General features: G+C 43.3%; 1 protein-coding gene across 9 annotated transcripts in view; it reads right to left on the bottom strand.

The window, feature by feature from the left end:
* Positions 1–21,124, bottom strand: part of zgc:114120 (uncharacterized protein LOC619267 homolog) — a 113,114-nt gene that overhangs the window by 31,788 nt on the left and 60,202 nt on the right. For 8 of the 9 annotated variants that reach the window (XM_037754121.1, XM_037754122.1, XM_037754127.1 and 5 more), the window contains 3 exons: positions 6,982–7,183; positions 3,366–3,495; positions 1,188–1,359 (listed from right to left, as the gene is read on the bottom strand). In XM_037754121.1, coding sequence (XP_037610049.1) covers positions 1,188–1,359; positions 3,366–3,495; positions 6,982–7,183 — 504 coding nt within the window. Of the gene's footprint in view, positions 1–1,187; positions 1,360–3,365; positions 3,496–6,981; positions 7,184–21,124 lie in introns of those variants that run through there. The other variant, XM_037754130.1, reaches the window with a different exon arrangement.

Raw genomic sequence — 21,124 nt, 5'->3', positions numbered from 1 at the left:
GTAGTCATTTTTGTCACTTTGTAGCTACTTTGTGTCTCTTTGGAGTAATTTTGAGTCTCTTTGTAGTCATTTTGTGTCTTTTTGAAGTCATCTTGAGTCTCTTTGTAGTCATCTTGAGTCTCTTTGTAGTCATTTTGTGTCTTTTTGAAGTCATCTTGAGTCTCTTTGTAGTCATCTTGAGTCTCTTTGAAGTCATTTTGTGTCTTTTTGAAGTCATCTTGAGTCTCTTTGTAGTCATCTTGAGTCTCTTTGTAGTCATTTTGTGTCTTTTTGAAGTCATCTTGAGTCTCTTTGTAGTTACTTTGTGTCTCTTTGTAGTTGTTTTGAGTTTATTTGTAATTACGTTGTGTTTCTGTGGTTGTCTTGCCTCTGTTCATAGTCGTTGTGTGTTTATTTGTGGTGTGGTACGGTATGGTATGGTAGTCTGTCCTGTGCCCGGTAGGCCCGTTTAGTAATCCATCCGTGTTGCTAGCACTTTGCGCTGCTCTGCCATCACTGTGTGTTTGTGTGTGAAAATCACTACATACAGTAAGTGCAGTCCATTTTCCATTTACCAATACTTCTACTACAACAACAACAACCACACTCAGTCCTCAGATGAACTGGACCACAGTCTATCATCTCCGAATGGTGTTTATGCTATTTTACAGTCTGCCGGCATCCAGCCGAGTCAGCACACTGCTGATGTGAAGTACTGGCGCCGGTCCAGGAGCAGTAGTGCTGGAGTAAGTAAGGTCACATGACTCACTCTCACAGAGTGGATCAGACTAACTTATGCATGGACACATTACGCAACGCAAACTAGTGTTTGTAAACACAGAAGTAATATCAGTGATATGTGGGAGATGAATACCGGCGTGGGGGAAGAATGAAATTAAGTGTTTTATTGGTGGGATGATTTGGTTTGGCTGCTATCTGCCAGAAAGAGACAAGTGTTTGTCTCGCTTCCTAATCTATGAGTCATAAGCCAGCTGCACGGAGAATGAATTGGTAACGAAGGAAAAGGTGACTGTGACTGACGCAGGATCATTTTCTCTGCATCACTTTATATTTTGGCACCACAATAATGTAAAGCTAATGCAGACGAATACTGTAAGAACATCGTCAGTCCTTCTCTTAGGAGGTGTGAAAGGACTTGTTTACATCATTGACAGGATTAGAGAACAAAATGACACACTAACACGTACCCGCAGGTCTCCGTTGGCCAGGTGTGGGTGTTGGTGTCCGGGGTAGGTGCCGTAGATGGGCTCTTTGCAGTAAATCTTAATTACGCAGCGGTCCTGAACGTCCCGCGGGTCCTCCAGCTCATAGAAGACATTACGGGTCTCGTCTTTGATCAGCAGAGCTGTGTTGGGAGACCTGGACATCAATAATCATCAAAACAAAATAATCAAACACTGATAAATAGTCCTCGCAAAGACAATTTCAGCACCTATTACCCGCTAATAACCAGTGATGTGCAGACGAGCAGGGGAACTGGAAGATCTTTAAACTGCACGAGGCGCCATTAAAGAGAGAATCAACTGGACGCAGCCTCATATTGAATTCATCAACATGTGAGTGTGGAGTAAAGAGAGTCCTGCTGACAATAACAATGTGAATTTATGTGTATCGCATTATACAGAAAACCTATAACTAGCAGCGTAATGAAAATACCTATTGATCTTTGTTCTGTATATAAACGTGTTGAGGAATATCACATACTGCAACACCAGAGGCCTGGACTACGAAGCAGGATTTGGCGTTAGCGTGGTAACTTTAGGGTTAACCCTTCAGGGTTTTACGTCCTACAACAGTGGATCACTTCTTACCGGGGTAGATCACCATGGTAACTGATGCTGGGTAGATCACCATGGTAACTGATGCTGAACAGCTAACCTGCTCCGGAGCAGGTTATGTTCCAGATAAGAGATCAACTCGTATAAAAGCACCTCCTACTGACCAATCAGAGCTCTGTATGGTGATTTTATGATAATATTACACACATATGAAGAAGTTTAAGTCATAATCCAGACTAAAAACAACACAGTTTAAACTGACAGATGCAGGAAGGACAGCTGGATTTATGCTGTGGGTGTTTACTGCTTTGAATTATGTTTTCATACTTGTTTGTTTACTCGCTCTTGAGTCCGTTTCAGAGCGCCGGAGACGGAAAGGCTGAAATGGTCACACACGCCTAATCGGTGTTAAAGGGCATAATAAAGTGTAATCCTTTCATCCATTACACTTCCAAAAACTGTTTATATTTAGACGATACTATCTGACTTTTGAGTGTTGCGTTAAATTAATTAATAAGTGTGTTAATTTACGCATTCACACATCGGGAGTTTTTTCTTTTACCAGCTGTTCTTCCTACATTTAGCAGCTTCAACTGTGTTCATTTAAGTCTGGATTAAGTGTTTAACTTCTTCGTATTTGTCTAATATAGCTTGCTCTTCCTTTGTAAAATGTGCCGCTCTGCCTGTCTGTCTGCAAGTCTGTGGACTTGTCCGTGTCAGTGATTGGTCAGATACTGAAAACACCTCCCCGTTCATGTGAACGCGCTCACAGCCAGACTGAGAAACCCTGGGTTGATTTACCGAGTTGATAACCATCATCGTAGGACCGCTTAGCGGGATCTCGTTTGTTAGGTTTTAGTGAAGCCAGATATCGAGAAGATACGCTGGGTATGTTGAACTCGCTTCGTAGTCCAGGCCTCAGGTCAGGAGGGAACTGGAAGTGATGAAATGCTAATTCAATTTCGGGTTTTAGGGCTCATTCCTGTAGCGCTCTATACAAACTGAACAGCACATTGGGTCCTCCCAAATATTGAATGTTGACAGATTACATCGCTAATAACTGATTTACGCTAAATTGGCCTGTCAAAAAAAACTCTAAAATGAGCATCCGTAGGCTACACATGGTTATGAAAAGCTCCGGTTAGTAACACACTACAGGAAACGCCCACTCAGAGCCTCCAAGCGTTCACTGTTTCCACAAATAAGTCCAAACATGCTTTTATCCTCTCTTGAAAAATGTGAACAATAGCTGTAGTTTATATTTCCTTGAACAAACAATGAGGACAATTCAGATTATGATTTTGAAGTATTGACTCTAAAAATGAGATTTTATGCATTTCCACAAAGAGCTATTTTACACCTCCTTTAGCTTTATTGATCTGTATCTGTTTGTTTCCTGCTTTCATTTTCCATCTGTTTACAACACTTATTATTTCTAGTCTGAGGATGAAAACAGCACCTCGTGATTGATCTGAGCTGCAAATGTTTATAAAACATCTAGGCCAATCAATGAGCATGTAGACAGATCAATAACTAGTGTACATAAAAATGTTTACTTTTCTTTAGAGTGAGTTTTTAACGGCGTACCTGAGCATGGCCATGGTGAGCCTCTGGGGGAACATGTGCACGATGAGGGCCCTCAGAGTATCCAGGCTGGTCAGCTCGTGGGTCAGGTGGACCCGGCGAGTCTCCTCCCCAAGCTGGAGGAACAAGATCCCTGCATTTATGGATGGGGAGGAGCAATGAGGGAGATCCACGATGGTTGAAGGGGGGTAATGAAGTTTAGAGTCAGGGATGGAAGTAGAGAGTGGAGGCACAACTTTTCACCTCAAAATATTTGTTTTTGTGTCGACTGAGCGTGTAAAGAGTCAACTAAATACTAATTTCAGCTTGAACACGACCTCCTAACATACTTACCCCACAACCCCCAACACTCCCAGAACGTTACAGTAGGTTTAGGCAACACAACCGCTTAGTTAGGATTAGGAAAAGATAGTGGTTGACTTTAACTTCACTGACTAATGACTCACGGGACTCGTCACTTTTAGTTTCACACGGGACACAAACAGTGGTCTCCTGGTTGAAAGACTTGTTTGACCCATCCACCACCCTAACCGTCAACGGGCTCTCACGCTATTAATATTACGTCACTTGCTCTGACCGTCGAGTAATGACGATGACGTGGGTGGGTTTACATAGGAGTTAACTCAGTTTGTTACATACTGTCGCTAAAGGGTGCCTCCGTACGTTGGTTTGTGATGCTGAGGGGCGCTGCTTTATCAGAGATATTTGACGAGTTGGAGGTGAGAACGGGTTGGGTAGTGTTGTCTCAAAAGGCACACGGCTGTAATGTACTCAGTAGATCAGCTGGTGATAATCAGCCACAGACATCACACCGTATCGGGTGTAATTCAGAAAGTACGGAAGTACACACATTGAGACACAGCATTGGTCTTTGCAAATAGAAATCAATGCTTTCCAAACTCTTGACAGTTGATTTCTGTATTTACATGTGGGGGGGAGCTGAAGAATGTGATGCTGCCTCGTAGTTCAGGAGCGTGGAATACAAGGTTTTACACAGATTTTAAATTGATTGCATTTATTGCAACAAACACTATAGACTGGGATCATAATCAATAGGGGTGTAACGATCCATCGATATATCAACTGAATGATGATCAACGATCCAATGTGAAAACATCGATATATATATATCATCATCTTTAAGATGCGCCTTTATTTTGAAATTGCCATGGCACGTCTGTTTAACCATTTCCTAAACATCCAAACAGAGCTAGCGGAGTTTCGGTAATGCATTCGGCAAGGACGGCCGCATGGAGATGAGCTAACGTTGTGATGAAACGGGTGATTTACACCCCTAACAATCAAATGATAGTATAAAAAAGAGACTGAATATACAATTTACAGACTCTTTAGCGTTTAAAGATGCTATTTTGATCCTCGCATGTGACCTGTATCCTGTGACGGTCTCAAAGTAAACTTGATAATGACGTTTTTCCTGTAGCTTCTGCTAACCAACACTATTCCTAAAGCAGCTTGTAACATTCCTTCTCCTCTGTGCCAACGCATTATGACACCTGAAGTCCCACGGAACGACACATAATTATCATCCTCATATTAGCTGGAAGCTGCATCAGTAATGTGAGCAGATTCTCTCCAGTGTGTCAGGTAATATCAAGTGTTGAAAGAGAAATTTAACTCGGTGATAGATGTTGTTATGGTGGTAAATGGTGCATAGAAGCCTTTTCCATTAAAAAGAGAAGCTGTTTCTACCTTTGAATTACATTAAACTGATATCAAAATGAATATTGTATCACCAAAGCTTCAATATAAGTTTGAGAACTGTTTTAGAAAAATGTGAAATTCTCAACATATGATCTGTCGAGTCCTTTTCTAACCTCCTCACATGAGAGATGGATACTTTATTAAGAAGCAGATGATTTTGCTTCTCGCCAGAGCCGTTAATCAAAGATGACAGGTAGCTCGGCGAGATCATTTGGAATCGTTAAACTGTTTGTGTTCAGCGTTCCTAAAGACTGAAGTCTGACTTTGACTTGACACTCAGAGGGCTGAGCTCAGCCACAACTAATGTGTCTTTGTCCAAAACATCAAACAAGATTAATAGTTTAGTTGCGCGGACACGTCCAGCATGTGATTGGCTCTGAGCTTGTCAATCAAAGAGATGTTGTCGGTGAGGGCTGAGCGATTAAAGCGGCAGTAGGTAGAAATCTTTTGGCATCATTGAGCAAAAACTCCATAATAACCTTTCAGCATATTGTAACTCAAGTGTTCTGAGAGGAAACTAGACTTCTGCTCCTCCTCATGGCTCTGTTTTCAGGCTTTAAAAAACCTTTGACCAATCACAGGTCACTTCAGAGAGAGAGAGTGTTCCTATTGGCTGAGCTCCGGCTGGTGGGCGGTGCTTGGTATTTCCTCAACTTGATCTGAACATGGCTGCAAACTTTCTCATTTTACAGCTGAACAGTGCACTACAAGATGATTCTGAAAACATCTGAGGAGAGATTAGGCATTAACGTAACAGAATATTGATTCATATTTGATCAGCGCTGCCTAGTTTGACCGTTTGATCGGAGTTGGCGAGTGATTGACAGCTGCTCAGAGACGGCAGACTCCAGATCAGCTCTTACTGCTTGTTTTCCTCCGGTCTGTGAAATCTTGTAGATGCCGTTAGGAGCACCGGAGGACACTGAGGCACATGATTTTTTTCAGATTACCTTTTTTCATGAACTACTGTCAGGATATAGTGACCGTTTTATAATCATACATTTTTATTTGCTCCATTTCTACCCACTGCAGCTTTGATCAAATCTTAGTTTCATTTACGATTTTGGCTTCCAACGATAAAACGATAATCATGCCGCATTCTCTTTTGTAATAATGCTCTTGTTTTGTCCTGTGCACCGCTTTCCTTTACAGTGGTGCACTTTCACCCCACGCCATGGGTCAGGGATGGCCACTCGGATCCGCTCGTGGGAACTCTCCCGGGCGCTGACCGGTCCTCGCCAGGCGCATTTATTTCCTCCATGGCAGTAGGGCTGGACAATTTTGAAAAAAATATCTAATTGGGATTATTTTGAGTGATATTGCAATATGATTCGCAAAACTAGAGGGATTTTTACATCATTATTCTCACCGTCATTGAAAAACAAAATAAAATAATTATGGTGTGATTTATGCTGAACCAAACAAAGATGTTTTCTGAAGTCTGCAGAATATTATGTGTAGGCCGGAAGCACCAAGATATTTAATTAAACAACGCTAAATTAAAATATTGTGCCTCCTGTGATTTGAAAATTGGAGTCGACCATATTGCGATTTCAATAAAATGTCTAATTGTTCCGCCCTACATGAAGCTCAAGCTTTACAACACCTCTCGCCCGGCCCTCACCTCCAACATAGTCCCACCATATCACATCCAGCCACAACGAATCATGTCAACTCATGTTACATCATTCTTTTGGGGCAGAGGAAAATGCATTTGTCACTTTTCATGCACAGCAGATGTGCATGAACATCCAATTTTAGCGAACAAACTTAAAAAACCATGCTAAGCTAACTCTTGTATTTGCTCATCTATGTGATTGAACTGTAGCTGGTGTATCAGATGGACCCACATAGTATCACTGAAGTCACAGTGTAGCTCAGAGTGTAGGTGTCTGACCTGGCGCCCGCAGCTTTGCCTGGCTGGATGAGCGGGCCAGCGGCAGGCTCTGGCGAAGCCGGTTCATCCGGTTAAAGCCGATGGGCATATCAGGCTCCGACATGGTCTCCAGATTTTCAGCTGATGCAAACGATACCCTGCTGGCCTGGTCAGCGAGCGCCGGCTGTGTCGGGCTGAGTCGAGTCACACGTGGCGTTCGAGTCTGCAAGACGCAAGATAAGAACTTCAGAGAGGGAATAAAAAACAGGTAGAGATGATGCTGATCTATTCCTGCTGTGATGGCGATACAGTAATCAATGAGTTGACACCAAAAAATGTAGAACACACAAACAAAGCGGCCTCGGGAAATCAATGCGAGGAAACAAAAGAGCGACTGAAAGAGAAAGCTTTTAGCACACAGGCACAAAAAAAACAGTTCACCTCAGACAAAAGCAGCCTTTACATCTTCCTCCTCCACAAAGAGGAAGATAAAATTAGAGCGCCTCAGACAGAGCAGCAGCCGGGTTAAACAGACTCACAGTCAAAACACACGCAGACTGCCCTCAGAATAGTCTACCTGCATTAATAATGACGGACTAAAACTATTGAACAATGCTTCAATTAAATATCAAAAAGAGGAGAGTGTAGAAACGAGGATGGAACCGGGCAGCAGTGGTTGTTTCTGAAGATAAAATAAATGTTATTCTGCAGCTACTAGAAAAGTGCTTTAACCGGAGCAAACACGAGCGTTGTAATGCTAATGACTGCAACAAAGCCTTTATCCCTAATCCAGATTACCAGCGATGTTTCACCTGTCCAATCTGAACCACTGGGGAGCCCAAAATTGTGAAGGACCTCTCATTACAGCACTACCAGGAGCTGCTGCTGCAGCAGGTTGGCTTTTAATGAATCCTCGCTGACAGACATTTTCCAGCCCAAAGAATACAGTAATGAGCTCCCACAGTGCCGCGTGAAGCCGGCTCCGGCTCGCCTTACGCATCTGTGGTCTTTGCTTAGTCCTCACAAGCGCTGTATGGGCGCCGTTTGATTTCTTGAGGCGACGACAAGCTGGGAGCATGCAGGCGTGGCACTCAGCCACCACGCATGTGTGCACAAACACGGAGGAAACACTCACACATCCTGTCAAAAGACATGAAGGATCAAATGCACATGCATGCACACACATATAATCTGTTGCACCAAATTATCTCTTGTGGCTTTGCTACATTAATAGAAGGGCTGGGATGATTCACCTATCTCCTGATTCAATACTATCTCGATACAGGGGTGCCGATTCAATATGTATTGCGATTCGATCTTATGATTTATTGCAATTTTTGTTCCCTTTTTTAACACTAGACCATGGGGAAAAGTTGAATCATACACTCCTAGGGACTTTTAATTGGGAAAATATCTAAATATATACATTAAAATGTTTGATTTTCAGCATGTATGTAGTCAGAGATGTCCTGAAGTCAAATATATCAGTCATTGCAGGAATTATTTATTACATATTTGACATTTCCCTCACAAATTAGTGGTATTTTCTTTTTAATTTATAAGGGGCATGTAATGTTTTATACTTCTGGTGAATATAATCCATCAATCTTATTCCACAGATGTATTTTGTATATACAGTTCCCTTTGTTAACACCTTATTTTTAAAACCAGACGTAGTCACACGTGTCTACTTCCTCTAACTTCTCCAAGGTGGTCTCTAGCTCTCCCGCCAGCTCCGTTCTCTTTATACATCCATGGTCAGCTCCATCGGGGCCGTTTCAATGCAGAGAACATATATGTCAGTATATGGGTGCTCTACAGTCGTAGCGTCGGCAGGCTCGACCACCACGTTACGGCGATACTATAACGTTTCCTGTCCGTGACAGAGTTAGCATGCAGCTTTAGCTCTGCTCTGTCTAGCTCTGCTTTTCCTGTCAATGTGTGAAACCCAAAGTGTTTCCATCCTTTACTGGATGTGTAGTGTTTACCACGCTGGATTTAACATGTGAGGGTGCAGGTCGTATCCACGCTGACCCTCCACCATTTGTGGCCCATTGCGGTTTGTTTTGGTTGACGGATACGGAACAGATATGACGTCACGATACTCAGACTACAACAATAAAAGCGGTAACTTCATTCTACCTCCACATAGACTCAAATGAAGCAGACATATCGATTCTTGCATTAAAAAATCAATTTGAAAATCATAAAAAAGTAGGTGAATCGATTTTTTTCCCACCCCTAACATGGAGGAAACACTCTGTCAAAAGACATGAAGGATAAAATGTACATGCATGCACACACAAAATGTGTTGCACCTAATTATCTGTTGTGGCTTTGCAACATTAAAAGTGTTTTGAGAGTCCTTAAAATGTTGAAACAAGCGCACACATCTCCCAACACTGACAACAGGCTGGCAGATTATGTGTGCTGCCTCTCATATGTTCAGAGATTTACGGTCTCGGCTGGTGCTCGTCAGCCAGACGCTGCACACCTTCTGCCTGCAACCCGCACAACAGTGGAGCTACCGAGGAGGAGAGAACGCAGCAAACGGGAATTATAAAGTTAGTGTTTAGTGAAGTGTGACTAAAAAGAGAGAGCAGATAGAGGTTAGAAAAAAAGAGCATGCCGGTGCTTATATGCACAGGAGAAATGAAACATGGAGGAAGAAGAGAATAACAAACAGGAGGAGAGAAACTCATAGATGGATGAAGCGATGCGTTCTCTAACTTTTTCCTAACTAGTTTCGATTTTCTCCTGGATTTGCTGCAGAGGAACTTTTCTTCAGGTGGAAAGAAAGAAAGAAAGAAAGAAAGAAAGAAAGAAACAAAGAAAGAAAGAAAGAAAGAAGGAAAGAAAGCTTGGCTAGCGTTGGTGTTTTATTTCCCACAGTAACAGTCAATAATCCGTCCCACAGGACGTCTCAGAGGACCTCGTCTGTCTCACTCTCTTCTGGCAATCATCCATTAGACGGATGCTGCTGTTGTCATATTTAAGTGGCTTCTGTTGCAGTGATGTCTTTACAGGAAACGGTTGATAAGAATCACCACAATCACACTTATAGATTTCATGGAACATAGACTCTGTTTACACTTTGGTTTTAAAATGTGTCTCGAGCGATCGGATCACAAGAGTAAACAACCACCAAGACCACAGACTGCACATAAGAAGTGGACATAGTCTCCGTGACGTCTCCCATTGGTTTGTGAACTGCCGTTTTGAAGCCTCGAGTTCGGCATTTTGGCCGTCGCCACAAAATCATGTCCTACATGATTGTAAATGGAATATCTTTGGGTTTTTGGGCTGTTGGTTAACTAAAACAAGACATCTGAAGACGTCAACGACCAAATGATTAATCGATTGATTTAATAATCATTAGTTGCAGCCCTATATAAATCTTATCGGCGCCGTCAGTCGGGACAGCGTTATCAGCTGTAACCGCCGTATGAGAGCAGTGCAGAGCGGCGTCCCTGAGCTAGCCAGAGGGGCATGTGCACATGCAGCTGGCCCGGCCACGTAAACAAAGCAAGAAGAAGCTCTGATTACAACACACGGAGGGAGACTTCATTCTCTGCTCAGGTAGACATGACTCCTCTATATCTTTACATAGACAATAGTTGTTGATGCTACATTAATGCTCTGAATATTGAATAGAAACCCAGATACAATTGAGCAACGAGTAACAATGCTGTAAAATAAGTTGAAAGTCTAGAGGTTCATATCCGCCCCTATAAGGTCCAGCTGTGTTTGGCTTTAATACCTTCAGGGTGTTCACAGTAAAAAGCCCACTCAAACAGTCATCAGGCCACATAATGGACCACACAAAGGTCTCTGAAGTTGCTACAAAATGTGCATAAAAACACCCAAAACACAGTCACAGAAAAGGTCTATTTATATTTTCTTGCATGAAGGACTCCATGAATTTCATGAGGGCAGAACAAGTCGTGCAGATTCCTGGTTGCTTCTGCAGCTTGAAATTGAATCGTAATCAGTGAAGGAAGACGATGAAAAGAGGTGGATAATTTAACTTGTCCCAGCGTCCTGTCTGACTGGGATCCACTCACGAATAGAGCTGTCAAGTTTCCATTAACGAGCTTTTATGTAGAAGACGTTCTCGAGTCTATTTGTCACATTTTTTATATTTTTCTGCCAGAAATCTTTTTTCTGTTTCCCAGCAGAGACGCCGGTTCGCTGGGAGCTTTTTAAAACAGGTTTGAATGCACGAGCAGCCTCCGATCTCACTCCAACATCGTGACACCAAGCCCAGATGGTGTTGTAATCACATCATTATTCCATGATGAATTAAAATATCCTGAAATAAGCATTACATTTGTTTTATTCTCATTTCATCACCACAGACTATAATAACAGTATTTAATCAGAGAGCATAATGTTTGATTTTATGGGTGTAATTTGATATAATAATTGAAATAATCAGCTCGTCTAACATCGTGAGGTTTAACTCAACTAGTCATTTTGTTATTTTCCCTCCATAACAATTAACAAACAGCTGGCAGCATACCAACCGTGTCCCACCACAACCACAGAGAGCAGCGAACGCTGTATAATCTGGCCTGGCAGAGCTGCTGATAATCACAACAGCAACAACCTTGAGACAAACAAAGCTGCTCGCAGTCACTCTTAACGGCACGCTGAGAGAAACCTTGGTTGTCATTAATACTTTTACTGCATCAGGTAAGCTTTATTATTGTTGCCAACATCTGGCTGGGTGAGTGGCAGCTGCTGGAGTATCGGCACATTATGTGGAGGGTTGGTGAGTCGGAAATGAGGAGTGGAGGTGATCAAATTAAAATATAACCACAGTTATAGTCTGAAATGAGTTGTGGACTAATTAGTCCATTATACAGTAGGGCTGTCAATCGATTCAAATATTTAATCACGATTAATCACATGATTGTCTATAGTTAAAGGCAGGGTTGACGATGTTCTCCAGTCTACACTATTTGTTATATTGGTTGAAATGGTCTTTACACCCCGACAGTGATCCATTACTGATGAACTCTGAAAAAGGAAAAGAGCCGTCATCTGTAGCTGCTGTAATCCTGTAAAAACGTCTACCAATCACTGCCTCGCGGTGCGCTTGGAAAGAACCAATCAGATGCCTCCCTGCCGCCCTGCTCGTTCTCTACCCTTGGCGTGCACCAGCCTGAACTCAAAGCGCGTCGCCGCCGCACGTTTCCTGGAGAACGGAAGATAAAAGTCAGCCCTGCAGTAGCACTGCCGCGGTTACTTGTCATGAGGTAGCGTTGTTGAGTTGAGGTCCTCTCTCCGCTCTGTGTCTGTGAAGTAGTTACGATGCGACGGTGCTCGTGCATGTGTGTCTACTTTCAAATTATGCTAGCTTTCCAACATCGTCGACCCTATCTTTAACCACAATGAATCGCAAATTAATCACATTTTGTATCTGTCCAAAATGTACCTTAAAGGGAGATTTGTCAAGTATTTAATCCTCTTATCAACACTGGAGTGGACTACGAAGTGCTACACACCGGTCCTTTAAGGAAACTTACTTGAGGAAATGTAACTCGTTACTTTCCACCACTGTTGATGTAATTTCCTAATTTTATGAGAACAGTTTGCTGCCAAAGATGATGCATTACTTCGTTTATTCAGCTGTAAAACACGGTTAAATACAGATATGTTTATATGATTGGTGTACTTTTTACACAACATTACCCTCCCAAATCTCAAATAAGTCTATTTAAATTAGTTCATAAGAGGTCAAACAGGGAGGTAGACGTTTCTTTGCCTGTGAATGACAAAAGGAATTTAGATCTGTTCGTTGATAGCTGCTGATAACATATAAAAGATTAAATATTTCATAATTAGGTTTAAATATCACGAGAAGAAAAAAGAAAAATATTTGAAAGGGGAAAAAAATGGTTGATTTTGCAATTATTATTATTCATTTACACGTCCAGAGTCGGGTCTGTGGGAGCCCAAACAAGAATGAATCGATCAATAATAGTTGCAGCCATAATCACATGCGATGCCGCATGCTGCTACCTACAAACAGGGTGACATCATCAGCACTATTATGTAAGGTATGGTTAACATCCAACCACTTATAATGTGAATAACCTCCTACTGAGTAGACACATTAAATACCATCTTCCATTATGTACAGTTGACCCTTACCTCCACTTCCAGCACGTTGTTAAGCATGAAAAGAACTCCATGGTTTACTCTTTAGAGCGTCATTAGCTCCTCTCCTTGACACGCTGATATAAGAACTCTTTATAGAAGCTTGTTAATCCACCGCCGCTCTTTCTATTCAACCTGTACGTCGTCTTTATCCTTCACTGAGTGCTACTGTATAACGCCACATAACTCCAGCAGAGACTGGCTGGTCAGACACACATTTCCCACCAAGCTAACACACAACGTGTTGATTGATGAGGCAGCTGTGCACAGCTGTAACATGCAACCCCCGACACCCAGCTGCCACCCCGTCAAACTGTGAGATTTCACGGGCATTACGGCTGCGTTAGCGTGGCATTCCTTTCCAGTGAGACTGATAATCGAGAGAGCATCTGAATGTCTAACAGTCAACAGAGCGTTGCCGGTGAGATCCTGCGTCACGTCGTATGGATCGTCATTTACAATGCAGCCATTACCGACTGTCGACACATCTTTACAACAATAGCCTGAGGGAGGAGAGGCGGCACACATGACACGCTCACTATATCCACAGACCTGAGCCATTACAGCAGAGCAGCTGGAGGTTAATTGCCTTGCTCAAGGGCACTTGTTTTTAAGAGAGAGGAAGGAAAAGCTCCTGTTCACTTCCCTGTCCCCGGTATTCCCAGCTGAACTCAGCATTGATCCGAGGTTTTATAGACTGAGTGCGATGATTGGAGTCTGGGTTTGACCTTCACATCTCCAGATAGGATGTGTGTGACCTCCTGATGTTTTACTGTAGTTATAAAATAAACACCCTCATGCAGAGGTGGAAGAAGTGAAAGATAATGTACAGCGAGTCGGTCGTTATTACAAAATGAACCATGACAGACAAGGTGAGCAATACCCCGACGGGAAGCAAGCTGTACGTTATCCCGCAATTTGACAAAAGAAATAATAGCTTGATAGTCTTCTTGCTACAGAGATCACAACTACGTCCATAGCAGCAGTCTGCTATAAAGAAATAACAGACCGTAGACACATATCTGGAGGTCAGAGGTCAAGGGACCCCTTTGAAAATGGCCATGACAGTTTTTCCTTGTTAAAGGGACTGTTTGTGACTTTTTAAGCGTATAAATGTACCGGGTCGGGACACATGCGCGCTCACATATGCGCGTTCACGTGTGGCCGCTGCCTCTCCTCCTCTGCCTGCTTGCCTTCACTCAGACAGCGCGCGCGTTCTTGTGTACTCGCTCCACCTCTAGACGTGAACGCGCGCTCACTCCACACTGCAGAAGAGTTAGTTTAGCTCTGAGAATATCTAGTGAATGTAGAGTGGACGTTTGTGCAGAAATAACTGCTGCAGCTTTTCCTGCCTCAGCGCAGGCTGAGGCAGGAAAAGCCAACACTAGGATCAGCATTGATTCATGGAGAGACCTTCGTCTGGTCAGCTAACATTACTGCCAAGCAGCTGAAATATAGAGTGATATTGTGGTTTTAGCTGACGTGTGTCGCCTCACTGTTTTGAGTGATGCTCGTTCAGGTATATTTAGAGCGAGCAAGCGCGAGCTCGACGCTGACTTTCGTTGATTTCAAGGCCACAGGTGTCGCTGTTAACAAGCATTTCTGAAAGTTACAAATAGTCCCTTTAACATTTAGCGTTATTTAACCTCCTCCTCCGATGGATTCAAAAGTTCAAAAGTATTAGCATCAAAATAAAGGTACTAGTCATAATGCAGAATGGCACATTTCAAAATGATATATATTATATATTACTGGAGATTATAATTATTGATGCATGATTGTGTTCATCACTTTAACCTCTTAAAGTCCCGTACCTTTAGGACGCCGGCAGTCTTTAATGTCTTTCACAATAACACCAACAGACTAACAGATCGAGGCAGCGGTAGATCAGCATCTCCCGCGTTCTGTGAGGTCAAATTACTGTTTTTGTCGCTGGACTCTGGTGGCGTTGAAGAGATAGATAGATAGCTTAGATAACCGCTTCAGTTCTCCGTCAGAATGGGCTGTCTGACGGCGAGATAAAGTGGTGAAAATATTCTAAATATAGCGAACACTTAAACTGATATAGATTTTTTTTGGTGTCTAAAATGCATCCACAGCAGTACATTACTTTGCTCCCGTGCTGCTACTCCAAACACCATCTACTGTAGGTAATATACTGACTATGGAGAATTACCTCAAACAACCACACTGAGAAACACTCAAACTATCCCTTTAAATAAACATCCTTAGTTACTTCCCACCACTGCTCTTGTGAGCCACAGAGTCATCCAAGCCTACAGTGTAAACACGGCGTTCATTCCCGCTTCGTCTCTACATCACTTCTGATATTTAGCCGACACTGAAAGATAATTGTCTTCCACATAAAGCCTAGTGGGAACTTTTCATCCTGTTATAGCTTTTCCACCAGCATTATTAATGTGCAGCCTGCTAAGCAAACCTTGTAGTCTTGGCAGATGGCGGTGAAGTGTCAATAAGTGATTCTGGCCATGTGCCTCAGCACCGTGCCAGCCGGCGAGCCGGTCGGGGGAGCACTGCAGCGGTCGGACTCCTAAGCCTTTTAGCGGTTGAAAACACTCCCGCTATTCTCAGAGTCAGATTGGGGAATAGCGATTTTCCACTGAGCATCATATCAACAGCAAAACAGCATGAGGGCAACAAAAGCGTTCATCTGAATGGGTTGGAGTTGAGCTAGCTCACTGGGACGTATATGGCGGCGGATGTCTGGGGAGGCCTCTCTGTATAGAACACGCTCCGGTCACATTCTGTATACCAGACCATGAGAAGCTTCCAGCCTCCCTGAAGTGACACTAATCCTCTAAAAAAGTTGGTTTGTGGATGTTTGCAGACGACTCTATTTGTTATCGCAGCATCTTGTTTATGACTGCTGGGTAAAGAATCACAATGGTAACTCTCAAATATAGATTTTTTACAGTGCAGTTTGGAAAGTCACTAAAAAGCCGTGATGCAAACATACATGATCCAAAGAGAGAACAAAAAACTGGATTCATCTGTGTGCTGGAAAAATGCAAACATGCTGCACATTCCTAAGGTCATGACAGGTGACACTCATTGCCCTTAAGGCCTATTTGTGTTTCGTTGTTGCATACTTAGTCAACGAACTTGTAGCCTCTATTTGAGGACAAGTAACCCTAAAAAGGACAGAAGTGTCAGTCAGACAGACAATGTGAGATATATGACTGTGAGCATGCACGCAAGGGTATAAATGTCGCGAAACGGAGAGACTCAGGGCTCTCAGCCCTGAACATTTATGTTGATGGTTGTTTGTTTGCCCACTTGCAAGTGTTTATTAAACCTTTAAAAGACTCTCTCTTGATTTTCGAGTCCTTCTTTACAGAAATTGCCTCCACAATCTGAGGCATAAATGATTGGGATACCTGGTTGATTAGACAAATAATCAGCATGATTGTACAGTATGATGCACAAACTTACTTCTTATACTTTGCCTCCACTGTAGTGAAGAAATTTACATTTGGTTTATTTTTACTGCAGTGATGTCGCTCCTAACTTGGTGTTTTTCCAGTTTTGGAACCAACTGATGTCTGGACTGTAATTAAAAGGATATGGCTGCATTAATTTTGAATGGGGGTAGCCGCATTTGGGCTGCGGCGGCCGCAGGGGGGGTACCAAAAGAAACGCAGCGGCCCGCGGCGGAAAAGTAGAAACAGACTTTTGGAGAAAAGCAACCCAACGTCACGCCGTGGTGGCCAATCACGTAACGGGCAATCCAGCCAAGAGGAAACAAAAGACGTTAATCGTCGCAATTAATGGGCCATTAAAGTGAATGTCCCACACCGCTGCTCAACCCTACGGTGAATCACCACAACGCCTGATCTGGTATGAATGCAGCCAAAGGCCGAAGATGTTCTGTATTTTTGTCATCGTCAACTAATCCCACGAAAAGACCAAAACCAGTACATAGTACGTAGCCTGACCCCGTCTGTGGCTCTGGTTCCTACTGAACACGTTTAGCTTAAAAAAAAAACGGATTGTAAAATATATAATTTCATTACAGGCAAAACAAGAAGTTAGCAAGATAGGCTAACTACTGTCCTCTTTCCAAATGGAAAAACAACAAATTGTAAAGTGTAAAGTTAAATGCATCAATCTGTTGCACTTCGAGAGCAAAATGAAGAGGCTACATCTATGAAGAAATTTGAGAATGAACACATTCGTTTATAGATATGAACGGTGATGACACGGCAAAAAGGTAACACCCATGAAACATGGTAAACGAGACTGGGTCCATGTTTCAAGATGGGTCGGTGGGCTGGGACATCGCCGCAGACACCCCTGTGCGCTGAGGACAGTCCACCGCGGTTATCAGTCGTGCCGGGAGCCTCGTCCCTCCCTGCAGGGAGAGAGAGGCCACAGCGAGCACTAATTTAAGTCCACAGCCACGGGAAGCGATGAGGTTCGGGCAAGGGTTGCTGTAAAGGTCACCGAGGACCGAGAGCTGGTCCCTGTGCACTGCCACGGAGGTAATGCGCCGAGCGAGAGCTGGCCGGCACCGGAGAGAGGTTCCACAAGGGGATCCTCCCACGAGCGGCCGTCTCTGACCCGTCAAGTTGAAGTTCAATATGAAACCGTGGCGGGCCTCCCTCTGGGAAACACTGACAAAGAAAAAACAACCTCGTCAGATATTTGATATTCCCTCGTCAGTTGCACACGTCATCTCGGCACCGTCGTCATGGGAAACACCCGCTAAAGAGGCTCCAGGATTAAACACGGTTTCAACAAATATGACCCAAAACTTTTGAAAGGTAATAAAATATGCAAAATAGCTCAAGTACCACCATCATTTACATTTCCCCGACACAAAAAGTGAGGTGAAGTGGTAATATGTATGGTAATGAGGTGAAGTACGTATGGTATTATAGAACGCTCTGAGGACGAAGCGATGATATTTCTTTTTAAATTAACTATTTCCTCTGCTCTTGCTCGGTGGTTAACTTTAACAAGCCGAAGAAAAATAGGCTTCGTAATAATTCCTGCGGAAATGAAGACGGCCGATGAATAAAACTGGAATACTGGAGCCGGCTTCAATCGGATCCTCCTCTCCCTGTTTGAGTCCACAGTGTGGGACGGATTCAGGCGAATGGACAAGACAATGGGCTGTGATTACTTTGGCCACTCCAGACAGAAAGACAAGAGCACAAGAGACGCAGAATGGAGCATTAATATTTGTATAAGTGAGGCCGGGTGCAATGAAAAGGAGAGAATTATGCAGCACTCTGCTCCATTGTGTTTCTGACAGTGTCAGCGGCAGCAGGCTGCTGTTTGAATCCGTGTTCACCAAACCCGCCCTTCTGTGTGAGGATGTGGGGGAACATGTGTGAGCGATAACACGTCCACAGCTCTCATGACCGCTGCACAGCTATGTGTGCAGTTGCATCCAACATACCATAATTGTTTGCTAATGTACGGTGGGAGTATCTCCATGCTTGTGTGTGCACTTAGTGAGCTGGTAAACCAATGAAACATCAAAGGGGAGACTATTAAACACACACACACACCCTCTCACACACACACACAAGCACAGCGGGGCTCTGCTGCAGGGGTTTCTGTTGCATCAGAAGAGACGAGACACCCCCGACTCCCCGAGAGGAAGGGGAGCGATAACCAATCCTGTATGAGCTGCCGACCGGCAACAAATAAGGAGGAGATTGGGAAAAGAAAAAAAAAAAAAGCAGCATGTGTGTTCGTCACGAGCTGAACAGACGAGGAAGACGTACTGAGAGAGCTGCTGCTGCTGTACATGACGAAGAGGAACGCACGCCACAAACAATATGGAAAGATTATGCAAATGATGAAATAACAGAGGCGGACAGAATGCACATTCTAATCATCAGGACTATCAGGCTCTTATTGTTGTGTCAGTGTTAAAAGATAAAGCTGATGTTATTCATTACTTGTCTTGACAATCGAAATGAGAAGATGAAAACCATCTCATGTTCCATGTTCGTCTATTTCTCAATTAGAGATGCACCGATACCGATACCAGTATCGGGTTCGGTACTGTGCTCATGTACTCGTACTTGCAAAACGGCTCCGATACAACGGCACCGATACCACTTTACGGCAGCGTGACGTTAACCTCTCGTCACCATCTTTCGGGTCCTATGTCACGCGCTCACGCTCCACCTCCCCGACGGTGCACCGGGCCTCACTTTCATTGCGCCACGGGGTTTTGCTTGCACCCTCTGACTCGCGCGAGCGTTAGACTACTTGGTCCATGTTTCAAGACGGGTCGGGTGGGTTGCAGACATCGCCGCAGACCCCTGGCGCTTTTTACGTGGGCCGCGCCCCGCCTGGGCGCACTGACGACAGTCCGCCCCGGTGACACTTTGGCCACAGCCCCGGGAAGCACCTTCTTCACCCTTCAGCCTTCCCAAGCCGACCTAGAGCCGGTGGCGGCGCACTGCCTCGTATGCGGGACTCCCCAGCCTGCCGCGTGTCGCTCACATCCTCCAGCTGGCTGTTAACGAGGGTCTTTTGGCACAGAGAAGTACTCGTATTGGTACTCGGTATCGGCGAGTACACAAATGTAAGTACTTGTACTCGGTCTGAAAAAGGTATCGGTGCATCCCTACTCTCAATACTTCTCAGCCTCAAGCCCAAAAGATGTAACAAAAGATGTAAATCTTTAAAAACACGTTACGTTAAAGGTACAGTGTGTAGGATTTGGCAACATATAGTGGTGTGGTTGCAGATTGCAACCGACTGAGTACCCCTCCAACATATTCTCACTCCCAACTCATCAGATACCGCCGTTTGGTCAACGCCCCTCGGCATCGGAGACCGAGGCAAGGGGTACCCCTACCCCCACTTTTCGACAGATCAGGGACGGCGTGTCAATATACCGTCGTTACATACATCGTGTCCTTACAAAATAAACTTCTGTTTTCACAGGACGTTGGGTTTTAGGCAACACAAACAGTTAGTTAGGGTTAGGAAACGGTCGTGGTTGACGTTAACTTCACTGACTAACCTTGTTAAGAGACGTGCTACATATAAACTACATTGTTTGTGTTGATGGTGATGAAGGATTATGTCACCCAGTGACACGGTGACACTCATTGATGTGTTTTTAATGGAGCTCTACGGCTCAGAGGAAGAAGAGATATCATGCTGTGATACAAACACAATATGTCATTGTTGTTTTGGTCTTTTTATGGATTTGATGACAAGAGAAATACAGAATAGCAGCCTTTTAACATTTTAAGAGTACATACTGTAAAATAGCTATGAAACATTTCTATTTCATTTATTTCTAAAGCAGCAGCTTCTCTATTGTTCCATTTCAGAGAATCCTTCAGCGGTGTTTATATTCGCTGCATCAGCGATAGGTATGCAAAGAGCCTTTCAGAATATCAAGTCATTTTATGGTTAAGATGCTGTAAGCTGCAGTAAGTGCTTAGGTTAGCATATGCATAACGGTACGATCTCCCACCGGCTACGCAGAGGTACGGGGTCAAAAGGCTCTGTTCAATGAGACTAATGTATTCAAGTCTGAGGTGGAACTCATAATGCATTACAGCGTTGTGCTGCTCTGAACAGAGTCGTTGCATTAGTCCGTCAAGATGAGGGAAACACTGACATTTGTAGGATTCTTTTTTTTCCAAACCAGTTCAAATGTTTACTTTGGACTTTCCGAAATAAAAACACACATATTTTCTATCAAACAATAATCGCATACACACTCTTTATGTGTCTAAATGTTAATTTGCTGCTTGTAAATTAGATTACATCATGCTGCAGACTAATATAGGAATATGTATTTGATTTCTTTTTGTATTTTATTATGATTTTGTAGATATTTTATTTTTATATTATAATTTTTTTATATATAGGAGTCATTTGTTGATAAAATGTGACAATGTTCATGCAAAAATATCAATAAAATACTAATTAAAACCTCTAACACCTCTAATGTTATGCTCTACGTCAACTTCTGACCAAACTACGCTGTAGACTA

Source organism: Sebastes umbrosus, chromosome 20, assembly GCF_015220745.1.
Source record: "Sebastes umbrosus isolate fSebUmb1 chromosome 20, fSebUmb1.pri, whole genome shotgun sequence".
Classification (NCBI taxonomy): domain Eukaryota; kingdom Metazoa; phylum Chordata; class Actinopteri; order Perciformes; family Sebastidae; genus Sebastes; species Sebastes umbrosus.
This window is presented reverse-complemented; position numbering and strand designations above follow the sequence as displayed.